This window comes from Etheostoma cragini, chromosome 20 (genome assembly GCF_013103735.1).
Source record: "Etheostoma cragini isolate CJK2018 chromosome 20, CSU_Ecrag_1.0, whole genome shotgun sequence".
In the NCBI taxonomy this organism is placed as follows: domain Eukaryota; kingdom Metazoa; phylum Chordata; class Actinopteri; order Perciformes; family Percidae; genus Etheostoma; species Etheostoma cragini.
Window position 1 is genome coordinate 21,341,898 of NC_048426.1, and position 16,054 is coordinate 21,357,951.

A 16,054-nucleotide genomic window follows, 5' to 3' on the forward strand; every position below is an offset into this window, starting at 1 on the left:
TATGCGAGTCCAGAGAATAGCAACTCAAGTCAAAGTTTTTCTCTTCTTGCAATATGTGAACTCAGAAATTGCTCTTCTTTCCAGAAGTTAATTATTCCTCTGTAGTATACTCTACAATTTGGAAAACCCTAGCTCATTTATCGCACACACTCATGATAGAATCTATCATGGGAATCATCATAATATGGCATTGTGAGTTTACCTGAGAGTCTCACCCCTTATTCTAATGCAAACTGTTCAGTCCAGTTGAAGTGAAATACAGTATAAATGTATGTTTAATTTAGGGTGGGGGCTTCATAAAGTTTTAGTTAATCCAAAACCAGTGCAGACACCTGCTAATCAAATCCAAATTTATCCGAATCCAAATTTATATGTTCATTGTTCGACAATTGAAAGTACCTCAAGTTATTAGTCGCAACCAAAAATATGTTTGGAAACCCTGATTTATTAATTTAAAGTTGATAATCCTAAAATGGGGATGTAATTTTCATCAGAGATTAGCTTGGAAATTCTCCCAAAATGTACGTGAGTTGAAAACGTTGAGAGAAGACTCGCCACGCTAGATCTTCTCAAGCCTTGTGTTGTCCTTCGGGTCCGAGAAGCCCTCCTGTATTCAGTCGTATTTTTCTGCTACCAAAGCCTCGGCCTCTGGGGTCCCTAGACCCATCCTGCCCTCAAACGCATTACATAAACTTGATTAAATAAAGTCCCCGTGACACAAAGGACAACACAAGGGTTAAACTACATGAACATGATCTAATGCCGATTGTTGTTACAGAGTGATGTTTCTTTCCCCTCACAGTCTTTGGCGTAATGCAGACACCAGCTTGCAGGGCGCATTAACCAAAAGACAGACAAAAGTGTCATATAGCTGTCACTAGGGGTGGGAAAAATAATTGTGATTCTCTCTAAAAAGATTCAGTGCTAGATTCTGATAAGTTAATAATTGATTCATTGATTTGTTTTATTTTTATTTAAAAGTTGTTGTCTCCAGACATTTACAAGTCAGAAAACAGAGTGACTGAAAGACGATGGGATAATGGACAACAATTCAGAGTTTAGGCAAGAGTGCAGAAAAAACACAAAAATGGCCAAAAGGAAAAAAGAAAAAAAGAAAAATAAGTTTTGTGTATATATACACATGATCGAATAAGACATACCTAAAATAATTAGTCAGAACACATATAGGCAGTTGACTTTATCACATTACATCTGACCACCTCATGTTCATGTTCTTAGAAGCCGATTCTCCATCTTTAAACATGACTGAGCCTCTGGAGTCTGGAAGACTACTGTGAGAGAAGGTGACTTTCTGAAGCATGTGTAAGGCTTCAGCATGGAATGACTCCACAATAAAACCCTCAGTAGACAAAATCTTTCATTAAAACTTGTGTGTGATATTGCATATGTAAAAGTCTAACCGTGTCTACCTGCTTTGTCTAGAAAGTAATTAGCAAACTGAGTAGCGATTTTTAAAATCACGCATGCAAATGTACATAAAAAATTGTTGCATTGAGATGCATCGATAATCGGTTTAGAATCAAATCGTTGACCTCTGAATTGGAATAGCATCGTGATTTGCCAATCGATTCCCACCTCTAGCTGTTACTAAGTCAGCATTTATTAGCTTCAGCTAATACTGTATAATCTGACACTGATGATGTCTGTCATTTTAACATGCCATAGTAAGGGTCAGTGCCCTGCTACCTGAATGTATTGTACATTACTCTTTGCTACTAAGAATGTTGAGGGAAAAAAATGTACCTCGGAGCTCAGTGAATCCAAACAGGGAACTGGATTCAAAATGTAATCAGCTATTGGAATATAAGTCTATGTATAACTTAACAATATTCCCACTGGTGTGGTGAAATGGATTTAACACTGCTGCTTTCCTTCATGCCCCCTTTGATGAAATAGTGTGCGTGTCTTAATTATAGACTGAGGGAGTTCTGCTGCAGTTTTTTCTGTGTTGTTCAGTAATCTGAGCTTCGCCAGCATTGCCCAGGTGCAGTGATAAATAACCTTTGTCTTGCTAGGTGAATGGAGCAGGTCACCTTCATGGCTGGCTGCTGACTGCCTTCTGCAGGCTTTCTCACCTGCCCAGGATGCTCAACAGTCAAGCACGCCCTGAGCTGTTCCTCTTTGGACTTAAAGATAAAACCTAATCACACCTGTAAACACATGCTAAAGACGCGTTGGTAATGTGCTTGCAAGAAGAGAACCTGTTCATGTGTTAGATAAACCATACTGTATTTTTATTTAAATTCCAACTAACTCATTCACTCATGGTGTTTGTATATGCTGCTCTAGATTTGGGAAAACCTGTTGCCTCTAGGCAAGAAGGCCATCTGTGGCCTTTCTCTGTTGAGTATGTTTAGAATACTATCGCTGATAAGTTGACACTACACAGACAACTAACCTTAAAATGAGCACTCCAGCGTTTTTCTCATTTTCTAATGTGATCCACAATGTTGCTAAAAATGCATGTAGCTCATGAGATGAATAAAAACTAGAAGGGTTGGGCTTCAGGAGGCCAACCACTGGCCTATCATTTGGGAGTGTCCGGTCATGAGACCCTACTGGACCAGACTTCACAAAACATTAAAAAGCATATTTAACATTGAATTACCCTTGCAGGTCCCCACATAATTTTTTAAGGACAAGACGGTCTGATGAGTGTTTGTTTGGTATTTTGAAATCCGCTGGTAAAAAGCACTCACAAGGCATTGTGCTTCCTGAAGCCTCCACGATACAGGAGTGGATATATACAGTAAGTTACATCTATGTTATGGAGAGGATAACCTTCTCTCTTCGTCTTCAGAATTTTTTTTTTCTTTAAACCCTAGACTAAGTGGGTCAAATATGTAAAACACTAACGGCCAGACATCGTTGAGACATCGAATATATGAGGAATGTTTTCTTAAAAGCACCCTGAAGAAATGATTGCAATGTTGTTTGAAAAATTCCCTTTAGTTTTTCTCTGTTAATAATACGATTTCTGAGTTTTAAGTTTCTTTGAAGTCCTCCCCGGTCTTACAACCTTTATTTTATGTAAACACCCTCCACTGTACATCTTACCTCTCCCAAACTGTATTATATAGTATTTCAATTTATGTTTGAAAAAGAAAAATTGACAGCAGAGAAAATGAAACAGATATTGTTTTGATATAAGTCTTGTAATCTACACTGCTGTGCTAAAATTTAATTAAAAAATGTTTAATAAAAGAATGTTTTTGTATTAGATTAAAAAAAAAAAATTTAAACTGAATGTAGAAAATGTTGACTTGAATAGAATTTTTTTTTATTATTATTATTAAAATGAACACGGTACCTTGAGGACACAGTCTTTTCTTACATTTGACAAACGCTATGCTAGAGCTTTTAACACCAGCTTATTTGACTGTCAAGTGGTAAGCTAATGACGTACATTGTACTGTGACATTTAAATTTGCCTGCACAAAGATTGCATGTAATGCCACTTTTGTGCTCCGAGCCGTCTGGTTTTGAAGTGAAAGCAACCATTAAAAAGTACACCTCTCTTAATCTCTGTACAGGCCAAGGCCTTGTTTACATTCTGGGCAGGTTCGCTGTACACAGACTGAGAGGTAGTTCTGCCTGTAAAGGTTCAAGTCAGGGCCAGACAGACCCTAAAACCATTTGTACAGGACATGTATGGAGGGGGGAAAAAGGGGGAATGCAGTTGATGAGATTCAAAACAATATAGTGTTCATTAAACAGGGTATTCATACATTCTGTTGCTGCAATGTTACTCTTCTAGGCCAGAGGTCTAAGACCTATAATCACGTAATAATAACGTCCCCAGTTCCAGTGATCTCACCTTCTATTGATGTGAACTGTGTGCTTGTGTCTGAGAAAGAGCATCAGAAGTAGGTCGGTACATTTTAGAACTTCATACAAACTCATATGATATGGTACTCTTCGGGTTTTGTTTGATATGAGGTGTGATACAAATTATATCTGTTACCTTTTCACCTAAACACTGCAATGCTTGTCCTATTTAATATTATGTAAATAATGTAGGACAATATAAGGACCTGTCCTGTAACCAGCAAAGTAAACATTGGCCTGTATCCAGGCACCACTGCAGTCAACTTGGTGAACTCACAGCACAGACCTTTGTAACATATTGATATATGTTGCAATCGCCGTTCTGGGTGTGCCACGCTGTGTCAAAAGTGTCATAATTCTTGAGTCTTTTTACAATCATTTGGTTTGTGGCACCACTGGAACAACCTTTTTCAGAAGTCAAAACCTTAAACAACTTTTTTGCTTTATATTATGCAGCTCATTTACAGCCTATTTCCCAAGCGTCCAAAAGATATGTATATCTTGATTTTGGTCTTTACATTAATCTTGTATGTAAACTGTAATGTAATGGTGGGTCAATGGTTAGCACTGTGGCCTCAAAGCAAGAAGGTTCTTGGCTTGAATCCAGGTTGTTGTTCTGTTGAGTCAGAAAAATGCTACAAATACACATACCATTTAGATGTTGAAACCTTTTACTTGTTGTTTTTAGGTGCAGTATGTCATCCAAGGTTATCACAAGAGGAGAGAGTACATCGCTGCCTTCCTCAGCCACTTTGGAATGTGAGTCAACTAGAGAGGACCACATCCTCCACTGATGTCAGCGGCCATTCATTTGTCACTGTTTTGAATTTTTTTTACACAAAAAATACTGTTGGTGTAAAATTTGACCCATTGAGACTTTGCCGAAATGAGCATGTGTGTATTGCAGGGGCGTAGTGGAGTATGATGCTGAGGGATTCACAAAACTCACTCTCCTGCTAATGTGGAAGGACTTTTGCTTTCTAGTGCACGGTAGGAACATCACAAAACACACACATTTATACTGGCATCTGTTTCTGATCCGCTTGGATCACATCTGATGCAGTTACCTTATGATCCTCTTTCTACTTAACACATTCCTCCCTCTGTGTCCCTCTGCTCATCGTAGTGGATCTTCCGCTGTACTTTCCGAGGGACCAGCCCACCCTCACCTTCCAGTCTGTGTACCACTTCACCAACAGCGGGCAGCTCTATTCTCAGGTGCAGATGTCGTACCCCTACAGCCCTCGCTGGGACGGCAATGAGATGGCAAAGAGGGCGAAGTGAGTAGAACCTGCCTCATTAGATCCTTTAGAAAGCCCACTTTCTGGCAAGTCATACAAAGTCATTTATCATAATATAAGTCATTAGATATATGATACAATAAGACCATATTGTCTGGATTGCACTACACACAGGCCATTACTTGATTTCCACAGATTCTTTTCCACCTTCAATAAACATAAACTGGTCTGACACTGCAAGAGTAAATCTATAGGTGTCAGCTGCAGCCTGAGAAGTGTTTGCTTTTTACATGTCAAAGGTTAATCATTGCTGTAAATATTTGAAAGATCTGAGTGACTACAGAAGGTCTGCACCTTCTATATAATAATACAATACATAATCAGTTTTACTCTGGTAATCTATGTACTTTTTTCATTAAATCATTTGTTTATATGAATACATCTTAATGTGTCCACACAAAGCGATCTGCGGCCCTTTGTGGATTACTAACTGTTAGCCTCTGGATTCAATCAGGAGAACTTTGGCTCAGCAAATATTGTTTAATGGAAAATTACAGTCATTTTCAACCTGGGACTTATTCTCATATTTGTTGGCATTCTGACTATGGGCCATGCTAACTTTGCAGAAACAAAACGCTGGAGAGATTCAGGAAACGTGTTTTTGCAAAGCTGTGTGTATCGAGGCAAGCAGCGCAAACTTTCTCAAGCTTTCCAAACAAACTAAAGTAACCCTTTTATAATGCTTGTCTCTGTATCAGAACTCAAAATAAAATCACCACTTGTCTCTGAACAGAGAATTTAGCCCCCTGGATTAGCTAATTTTGCTAACTATATAGGGATTTATTTACAGGGCAATCACATGGCTAGCCAAGCTACCTGTTTGGCTACCCAGCTAGCAAACTATTCCTCTATAGTTATAAGAGATTATATATACTCATAGTTTTATACATAGCATAGCATGTCTAAATCCACGACGTTCCACTTCTGGGATTGCTCCAGTGCCGCCAGAAATTGCGGCGGATGTCACTCTTTTCGGCCGGATGTCCAGTACGTTCCTCTTTCTTTGTGTTGGAACTTTAAACTCCGATGGATTTCTGAGGACTGTGGTTACCTGCTCCTCAGATCTCTGCAGCGTAAATCCAGACAGCTAGCTAGACTATCTGTCCAATCTCATTTTTCTGTTACATGACTAAAAGAACTTTTGAACGTACACTTTTCACCAAAACAAGTTCCTTTCTGTTGCTATATTGCGGTGGCACTGTGGCTCCGTCCGGCGCTTAGCACCTCCCAAGACAATTGTAATCGGTTTAAAGAAATGCAAATTACCAGGGCCCGTTTCTCTCCCATCCCTAGCCAGACCCTCCTTCGTAGCGCTGTGGAGATAGGTCTGGCAACCGAAGACTATGTATAGCATGATCTTATTTCAACAGAGGTAAACCGATATTATGTAAGGCTTGAAAAGCCTTTGATAGCTTTTTGGAGCTTGATATTGCTGTTGCTGAACTAAAGAGAGCTATTTTGTCCAGTCTGCCTTGGTTTCCTATCAGATGATTTTGGAGGCAGACCACTAGCTTGCACTTTTTTAGGATCTCACTGGCCTGGCCAAGAAAAAGTCACACAGTACATAATTCCTCGTAAAACCACAATTGATCCACAACTGAGGCCTGTTTTTGTAACATTTTGAGAGAACAGGCTAGGTTGATGCTAAGCTAATTAACCTTTTGAACCGACAAATATGAAAGTGATCTAACTCTCTGCAAGAAAGCTACTAAGCTCATTTCCAAAAGTGTTGAGTTATTTGCTTGAATTCCAACCTGAACACACCACCTGTGGCTAAATACCTTGTGGTGTTTGTTTTTTTTACGCTGTTTGATTTTTTATTTCTCTCCTGTGTTTCCCTCAAGAGCGTTAACACATAGAGAGTAGATATCTCATGCACAGTTGTAATTTGACAAGGAAACACATTCTGCCTTTCATATGCACCTTGTTACATGCGACCTGTTACATGGACCCAGTGAATTTGTTAGATGCTTTGAAGCAGTTGAAACACAATCATTGTCACATTTTAATGTTTTATAAGCAGTACTCTCTCTCTCTCTCTCTCTCTCTCTCTCTCTCTCTCTCTCTCTCTCTCTCTCTCTCTCTCTCTCTCTCTCTCTCTCTCTCTCTCTCTCTCTCTCTCTCATCCTCCCTCTCTCTCTCACCCAGGGCGTACTTCAAGAGCTTCATCCCCCAGTTCCAAGAGGGAGCCTTTGCCAACGGGAAACTCTAGTACTCTCTAGCTTAATGACATGCCTGGAGAGTTGCCTGTGGGAGTGTGTGTGTGTGTGTATGTGTGTTTTTTGTGTCTGCCATTGTGTACCTGTATATGAGTATGCACAGACCTACATTTGTGAAATGTGCTGTACTGTACAGATAGAATCACAGTGGGCTTATTGCACACAGGCTCTTTAAATTCCACATTGTTTGATTTTGAAACGGTTGCCTCTCAGTCGGATCAGTTCTTTATTTTAGTTCTAGTGAGAAGCCACTTAAATTGTAGTATAAGTTTAGAAGAAGTTGTCCAGACACAGAAACACGCTATAAACTAAAAACCTAATACAACAAAACTCCCACACAATTTTTGAAATGAGCATAGACTTTAAAACCCAGAACGTATGGTGTAGATACAAGGGAAAGGGATGTGACGATTCAGTTCCTTCACCGCAAAATGTTTATGTGAAAATAGCAGACACTTGAACATTGTGCTCATGTCACACACTTTTGTGGGATCAGGCTAAAAAAATTGATTGTTTGTCTTGTTGGCAGAGCTAAATAAAGGGCCTTTATTTTTTACAGAAACCGTACAATCCGACTGTCCAACCTAACAATACCTAGTATTGTTAATTGTATTGGGGCCACGACTCCTGTCTTTAAGCAGTCAAACCCCCCGAGGGTAGGGTTCACAACACTCCATCCAGAGCTGCCGTGCTGTGATAGATATTTGTGGATATGGAAACAATATGTAAACTATTAACTACATGTAAATCACAAAGAGCTGTAGGGACGATGCAAAAGACCTTTGTTTACTGTTTGTCTTTGCGTAAATTCTGGCTCAGCGATCAATGTTAAAATGAACTGCAACTATTTTTGCTTTTTAATTGTCTGTATGATCCATTTGCCCATTTAAAGCCCTGTCAAGTTGTTTGCTGGCAGTTCGACAGTACTGTGAATGACTGAATGGCAAAGTTTCTATCCAGTAAAGATGTTTCCACCTGACAGCGTGTCATTGTTTTGTACTTGGTCTGCATTGTTGGTTTGGCAAATTATCATTGAAAATGAGATGATGGTCTCATCTCAAACCACAAGTGGGATCTCGGTTTGTCATCACATCACATGGGATGGATTTTAAAGATTCCCATGTAAACGACTTGTACAACATCTATGCAAACATCAATGTCTGCTTCAAATTAAGCTTCATTCTCTGGGGACATCCCAAAAACAGAAACTGAAAATATTTTTGAATTAAAGGCAAAGACGCTACTGTGTGAAAAACATTTTTAAGGCAGCACATATTTAGCATATTTTTGTGCTACGTTATTTGTAAAATCTACAGTGACTCACTGCCTTTCAAATGTGTAACGGTGTACTTTTATGTGTACACCTTAGTATCTGTAATGCAAGTGTTAACCCTAGAGAAGCTTTTTTACAGGCCTCTAATGTGCTTGTGTAATAAGGAGCTCAGAGTGTGTGTGTGTGTGTGTGTGTGTGTGTGTGTGTGTGTGTGTGTGTGTGTGTGTGTGTGTGTGTGTGTGTGTGTGTGTGTGTGTGTGTGTGTGTGTGTGTGTGTGTGTGTGTGTGTGTGTGTGTGTGTGATGGATGTGCACATGCATGTGCTTGAGCGAGGCAGAGTGTGCGCCTGCTTGTTTTCATCATTAAATATGAGGGTCATAGTTAGGGGTCCTTCCTGGCCTGAGGCGAAGCCCATTGCTATATTTATTGTTGGTAATGCAGCAACTGTCAAGTCTAATTGAGAACTATAGGGTGAATGTATCTGGGGCATTTAATAGCATCAAGGCTCGTAATAAAATAATTAAAAAGCAAGATTCTTTTTGTCTTTTTCACTGCCCCACTCCATGTTTCTTGCTCTAACCTTTCCCGACCTGCTTCCAAAACATCTCTGTTGTCAGCCGCGGGACAAGCTGCTCTCATTTTGGACTCAAGAGGGAGGGAGTTCAAAGGAGGGGTAGCGGGCTGATGGGTAGCATCTTTAACGAGCATGAGCAAAGAATAGTTTGACTTGACAGTCAACTCCAGACATCAGGATGAATGCACTCAAAGAGCCCTATTTTAACCATCTAAGCGCACGGCGTGAAGGGTCTGTGCGCCGGGCGCATGGTTCAAAAGGGCTGTACCTAGTGTCTTCATTAATTCGTAGGTGTGTAGTGGGCGTAACATGCAATAAACCAATCAGTGTCAGTCACATTCTCTTTAAATACAGGCACGTTTGTACTTTGGCGCATTGCTATTATAAAGGCGAATTTGCAAATTTTTTATTTTTAATCGTCCCCGTGTGTGTGCTGCTGCACTTCCCTGTGTGTGTGTGTGGGTAACAAGCATAGTGCGCTGTGCATGAGTCTAGGCCTATTTCACCAATGCTCTGTTGTTTCTATATAACAATGAAATGCTGCGTTGCTGTCTTTAGACCAGGTTTTCGTTGGTTAGTGACGCAATCACTTCCCGCTGCCACAAGATAGCAATACGCCCAGAATTCAGCTGAACACAGCTCCCTGTAAGACCAGCACGTCCATGGGCGCAAAGATGGGCGCAGGTGCATTTGCTATTTAAACAACGTGGGCACAGCAAACTAGCAAAAACACTTGCGTCGGTCTCTGCGCTGCGTTGCACCTGGTGCCCCGAAAGCAACTTCAGTGTGGATTTAGCCAAGAGCTGTGTTAACGTGGCAAATCATTAGTTGATATAACAAGAGTGATTTCATCATTAGATTTAAAAAGTGTATCTAAAATGATTCCTTTGATTATAGACCATGACGTAGCCGTGTTTAAAGTGTGCTTATTTATATTGTCAATCTGTTAAAAAAAGTATTCACTCCTGAAGTTTTCCTCAGGCCTTGATGTTGACCCAAGTTGACATAATCCCTTTAAGTACCTTGTAAACAATTCCTTCTAAAGTGGCTTAAACTGTGTCAGTGTTTCAATGCTTAAGTCACATTTAGTTAGCCTCCTCCCTCAAATGTGTCTACGCCTTAACATGGCTCACCTTTACACGCTTTTAAGCAATTTAACAAGGATTTATCCAGTTTAATGATCCTGTGAAGGTGCTGCTCTAGGTACCTTTTGAAGATGCGTTTCTCAGCCCCCTGAATCACAGTGCAGAGGTCTGCCAACCCTCCAAGCTAATACTCCAAATCCACTAATCCAGCCGTCTTTAAGAGATCTCAACGGCAGTCGGATGGAATAATTAAAGGCTGGAATAATTAGCTTGGAATCTGTGGACGGGGAATGATTAAATTGATGAGTGGGTTTTTTATTTTTTTTTAAGTCCGGCTAAGTTCATGCTTTGCAGGACTGGGACTCAATTTCAGGAATGATTGAAGATGCAATGGTCATTCTCCCTCGGAGGATGAATGAATGAATGGATCGGTGGTTCAGCTTTGTTTTAACCATTTTATTTTTACTCCACTATGTAGCTTGAGGTGGGAAGAACTTCATCTCCACCGTAACCTTACTGATGGCAGGACAGCTAACCTGACCCAAGTTCACAAAGTAATGAGTATACAATGGATTCTAACAGCCTTGATGCTACAGAGGCCTGTCTGCAGCAGACACAGTTGTCCTTAGCTCAAGGGAGCTGGCAAACATGAATATTAGCACTAGATTAACATTAACTGCTCTGGTGACAACCCTATAAGCAGCTAGCTCGGAGGCAGCAAGGACCTGCCAGCCTGGAGAACTGACAAGTGTGTGAAACAGGATCACTTAAAGCTCAGAAACGAGCACCTTCCTGGGCAATAACCCGGAGTTAGCTCTTGGCATCACTCACCCCACTTCACCTCAGAAGTTGGGCTAGTTGGCAAAAACTTTTGCAGAGTAGAAAAGAACGTGAAAACCTACATAATTGCTGGGGCAGAGGACAGCACAGACAGTGACTATGGAAAGATGACAACCAAAAGTGTGTAAAAGTGTTTGAAAATCCTGAATCATCACCTTGTGAACCGAGATGGTAAACAGCCGGAGCAGTGGCACGGATGAGGTAATCGGAAGGAAACGGGCAACCAAAAGGCCTGAATATGTCAGAGCGCAATAAAGGCGGACAGCAGCCTTATTCCAGATTGTTTGCTTTCCTCTCCTGTCACCGTGTCCGAATCACCTAATATGTCAGCCTCGCCTGATTCTATTTTTTTCATCTTTATTTTTTGGCTTAAAATATTTCCCTGGTAAAGACCAAAGACAAGCAGTTGGCCAAGTGAAAGAGGGACGAGGGGGTGAGATCACAAACTCCTGTGACTGTGGGGTACTTTGTGTTTTGTCTGTAAGTACAAATTCAGACTGACATATGAGGAATTTTCACCCACCCCTCCCACCCTCATCTTTAACGTGTTTGGAGGGAGGGTTTTGAAGAGGAGTGTGTGAGGGGTGGATTTCAGAGGCTATGCAGTGGTTGTTGATGCAAGCCATGTTGAGGATGATGGAGCTGAGAGGCTTAACTAATTTTGGAAAGAGAGAGCAGGAGGAGGAGAGCGGAGGGGGGATTTGGGGCCTTTTGTTATAGCCTGTTTGATCTGGGAATTTAAAAAAAATAAAAAATAAAAATGGCCCAAAGATGTCGTGAAAATTAGAGAATTACTGCTTTGGTCCCTCACTCTCACCAAACTCGAGTAGCACAGGAATTCTAATGCACTCCCAAGTCAAGATATTTTTCTCCCCCCTATTGCTTACAGATAATAACTGGATCTAGTTAAACCCTGATTGTTAATTGCTAATTACTCTGCGTACATGGGAAGCCAGGAGAGCATAGCTAAGCTGATCAAATGAGTCTTCGCTCTGGATCTCGTAGATTTTTTCCTGTTTTGTCTTGTCTTCATGTTGTTGAGGCGTTCTGGATGGGCTTGTTTTCGATGGCTTTTGACAAGATAAAGACTTACGTTTTTTGTTAAAGAGGGGAAAGAGCGGAGGGGGACTCCCTCCTCATTTCCCCCTAGGTCTGATCATAGACACTCGATTTAAACCTTTCATGGGTTAAACTCCCTCAAAGCACATCCCGCAGGTGTTTTTTCTCTGGAATACAGCTCTTGGTTCCACTGCGTTAAGCAAGCAGTTTGGCATGGGTTCAATGTGCTTGATTGTCGTACAAGATGAGACTCAATTTGCTTAAAAATACCCAAACTGGCACCCTGTGTTTCTCCACGAGAAAGAGGATTCTGGGCTTTAATGGAGGTTTTAAAGGTAATGTTTGCCAACAATCGTTTACAAAGCGTTATCTCAGAATCTCTTTATTATCAGATGGGTTCATGAAATTCAGGAAAGCGGCATTAAGATCAGTCACGCTGGGTGGATTATTTCAGGGTGTTTACTGACTTTAATTTAATCCCCTTGTTGTGTGTGTGTTCTTTTACTTTTCAGCAGCCTTTGTCTTGCCTCTCGCCCCTCAGATTCCTTCCTCTTTTCCTCCTTCCCATCCTTCTCTCCACCAGTTACCTGAGGAGCTGTCAGTCTGGATTGCTGCGCTGTCGGTTCAGCCTGTCAGGCTGAGGGACGCGCCCTGATCAGCCGTGGACACTGATAGACCTGTCAGGTGAGATGACAGCTGCAAGTGAAGATGCGCACAGACAGGTACATGTAATGTGACAAGACTCCTTCATCCCTCCGCCGACCCCCCCCTTCCGAAAAAATAAATATCCATGCATTGGAAGTTGACGAGTTGTGGAAAACTTTTCTTTTGAGCCTGAGCGGATGTGATGCAGCCACGTGATAAAGAAATGCTCAGGCATCAGTTTAGTATGTTATCATGTTAACTTGCATGTTTGAATGTTATTTCTGCACATGGTCTGCATGAAATTAAAGGTAAAAGTGTTGTGTTCTCCTTAGAAGCAACTTCTAATTACATTTTGACATTGGGTCACACTGAAACTTCACACTGCAGCTGGAAGTGTCTGCAGTCAAATTTAAATACCAGAACTTGTAGATTACAGTAGAAGTAAAAAGTAGCAAATGTTCATTCAGATGACCTCATTGACATGATCTACAATAGGTTTATGTGATTCCAATCAATCTTTAAAGTGCTCATGTTAAGCTTTCTGGCTTTTTGACTTTGTCTTTTATCTTTTTTTGAGCATGTTACAGGTTAACAAAGTGAAAAAGCCAAAAGTCCACCCCAAAAGGACTTACCATCTCCAACAGAAATCACTGTTCACACACTGCTCCAAACAGCTCTACTGCAGTCCAGCCTTTACTTCCATGACAAACATGTGTCACTTTGTAACACACGTTATAATGCTCGCCTAGCTGCTAGCATGGCACTCCCTCATACTCACATGCTTCTTAATGGCTAGTTGACCTTACCTGGCTACTAATGTGTGACTCCCAACAAAGATGGTACTGAAGTGAGACGCCTCACTCAAAAAAATAGAGAGTTCAACGCCCAGGGTGAAAAGAGGAGCTGCAGCAACAACAAAAATATATATATATATTTTTTAACAAATCATGTAAACCTATTCTCGTACAACGTCAAAATACAATTATGAACCTGAAAATGAGCATAATGTTAACACTTTAATGTTTGTCAACTTAACAGCTACCTGGAGCATTGTATCGACTGTCCTTTTCGGAGGTTTTTGAGTGGAGTTTTACACATTGCTAAACAGGGTGCATAGCACAAAGTAGTGCCTTACGTACAGATGGGTTATTCACTGCATTTTACTTTGCTTATTTGGTTTTCTGCTAATACTTGGACTTTGCACCATATAAGCACATTATCACTAAGATGGGTCCAGCATTATTGGCTTATCTTGTGTTCCTTTTGTGTCAAAAGTTTTAGACTGTATCTGGTATGCTTACATGCATGTTAAAGTTGTGTTCAAATTATAGAAAAACTAATGACTGTAAAACACTGGGACTGGTAATATTATTCCATTATAGCAGTACTGGTGTGTGCATTGTACTTCATGTACATTTGAAAGTGATAGCACACACAGTTCACAGAGACTGGTAGGTGGAGATGGGACTCCAACAGAAAATGTTTGCCTGTGGGCCTTCTAACAGGTAAAGCTGGTCATGCCTTAGATAATTATTATAATTTTGGTCTTTGGCATCTTCAGTCAGCCAGCAAACAAGGCACAATAAAAAGAGATAAAAGCCAAATGTCCATCTTTGGAATTTGTGAAGATGAGCCTTGAGCTACACACAAACGTGCTTGAAACAAGTAGGAGAATAGCAGATACACAACCACATCTGGTCCTCTTGTACCTATGTGCGCACGTCTTTTCTTCACTGTTGTCAGATATAAACAGTTATTTAAAGCAAGCATGTGAGCAACAATGTAAAATAGTGTGTCAGGAGCCTTGTGTTATCTTGTCACACAAGCAGCAAGATAAAAATGGCAATCGGTCGGTGTCCTCTCCACGCAACAGCCACTCTGTTAGTGTATCCACACATCAGTGCTCAGTGGCAGCTCCAGGTCTCACCCACTTCACAACCTCTGTGCAGCTGTAAACTGTTGACCTCTCTCTACTCCCTTGCACCAGTGGGTCATGTGCCGAAGGACCATGGGTAAAAATTTAAAATAAAAGAGGCACAAACTCCCGAGTTGTTGCAGCAAATGAGATAAGAGCAAAGGGTTAGTGAGAGTGGAAGAGGGGAAAGAGGGGGCTGATGGTGGGGGTGGGACGGTGTGGGATGGCTCATGCCAAGTGACACAAACCCCCCTTGGCAGCCTAATTAAATTTTCCACTTTTCCACACTCACATTAAGCCTCCATCGAGCCGGAAGGAATGGACGCACCAGAGTAGTCGACCCCAGGAAGAAGATCAACCGCATCCCCCACCCACCCCTCCACCCCACCCCCCCAACCCCATCCATCCTTCTCATTCCTCCCTGCAACTCCACATTTCTGTTTAATCAATGACACATCAGAGTCTCAATTGATACCTTTATTTGTTTTAATTTGTGCCATTTTGTTTCATTACGAAGATGCAAAGGCTCAAAGAGAGGATTGATTGACAGGTGTCTCCATGTATCACAGTTGGTCAGGGGTGATTGCCGCTCACTCGTCCATCTTCAGCTCAACTCAGGCTCCACCCTGCGACCCAAATTTGTCCTTTTTTTGCTCCAAACGACTGACAACATGCTTAAAAAACCTTCAGAAACCCATTGGTAATGTCAATGTCTCTATGGCCATGTTTCTCAACAACATACAGTGTCCAACAAAAACAAAGAAACGATTGATTCTGAATATCTGTACCTGAATAATCTTGTTCAGTAAACATCAGGCACAGGTTAATGCAGTTTAAAATTATACCTTGTTTCCTAAGTCATTTAACACCATATCTTTCTCTTAGTTTCATCATAGAAGAATGTTACATTTATTTTGACAGTCTCCAATGTTTGGACCAATTGTAACATTTGAATTATACTTCCCCACAGGTATTTTTTAGATCCTTTGAGGATGCTTTATCAGTATCTTTTCAGCTTTAATGATGTGTGCCGTATTAGTCCAAATATTGATTCACAAAGACTGAAGAAAACAATTCCACCTTGTTTCCAAATATGGTTACACAAATATATGTCGTACATTTTTACAAACAGTTTTCTTTTACTTGAAAGGTGAGTCTACCTGGGAAAAATCGTGGATCACCTCTTATGCAATATCTTGAGACATCATGAATGTGTGTTGATCAACACACAAGCAGCGTGGCTAAAGGAATGTTGAACTAAAAATCTCCGCAGACATTCATGGTCCCGAGAGGA

General features: G+C 40.8%; 1 protein-coding gene across 3 annotated transcripts in view; it reads left to right on the forward strand.

The window, feature by feature from the left end:
- The window catches only part of babam2 (BRISC and BRCA1 A complex member 2), an 80,465-nt gene extending 71,292 nt beyond the window's left edge, over positions 1 to 9,173 (forward strand). For 2 of the 3 annotated variants that reach the window (XM_034857444.1, XM_034857445.1), the window contains exons 9-12: positions 4,538 to 4,608; positions 4,757 to 4,839; positions 4,976 to 5,129; positions 7,299 to 8,346. In XM_034857444.1, the coding sequence (XP_034713335.1) occupies positions 4,538 to 4,608; positions 4,757 to 4,839; positions 4,976 to 5,129; positions 7,299 to 7,362 (372 nt within the window). In that variant the 3' untranslated portion in view covers positions 7,363 to 8,346. Of the gene's footprint in view, positions 1 to 4,537; positions 4,609 to 4,756; positions 4,840 to 4,975; positions 5,130 to 7,298; positions 8,347 to 8,815 lie in introns of those variants that run through there. The other variant, XR_004654728.1, reaches the window with a different exon arrangement.
- Positions 9,174 to 16,054: the final 6,881 nt, after the last annotated feature.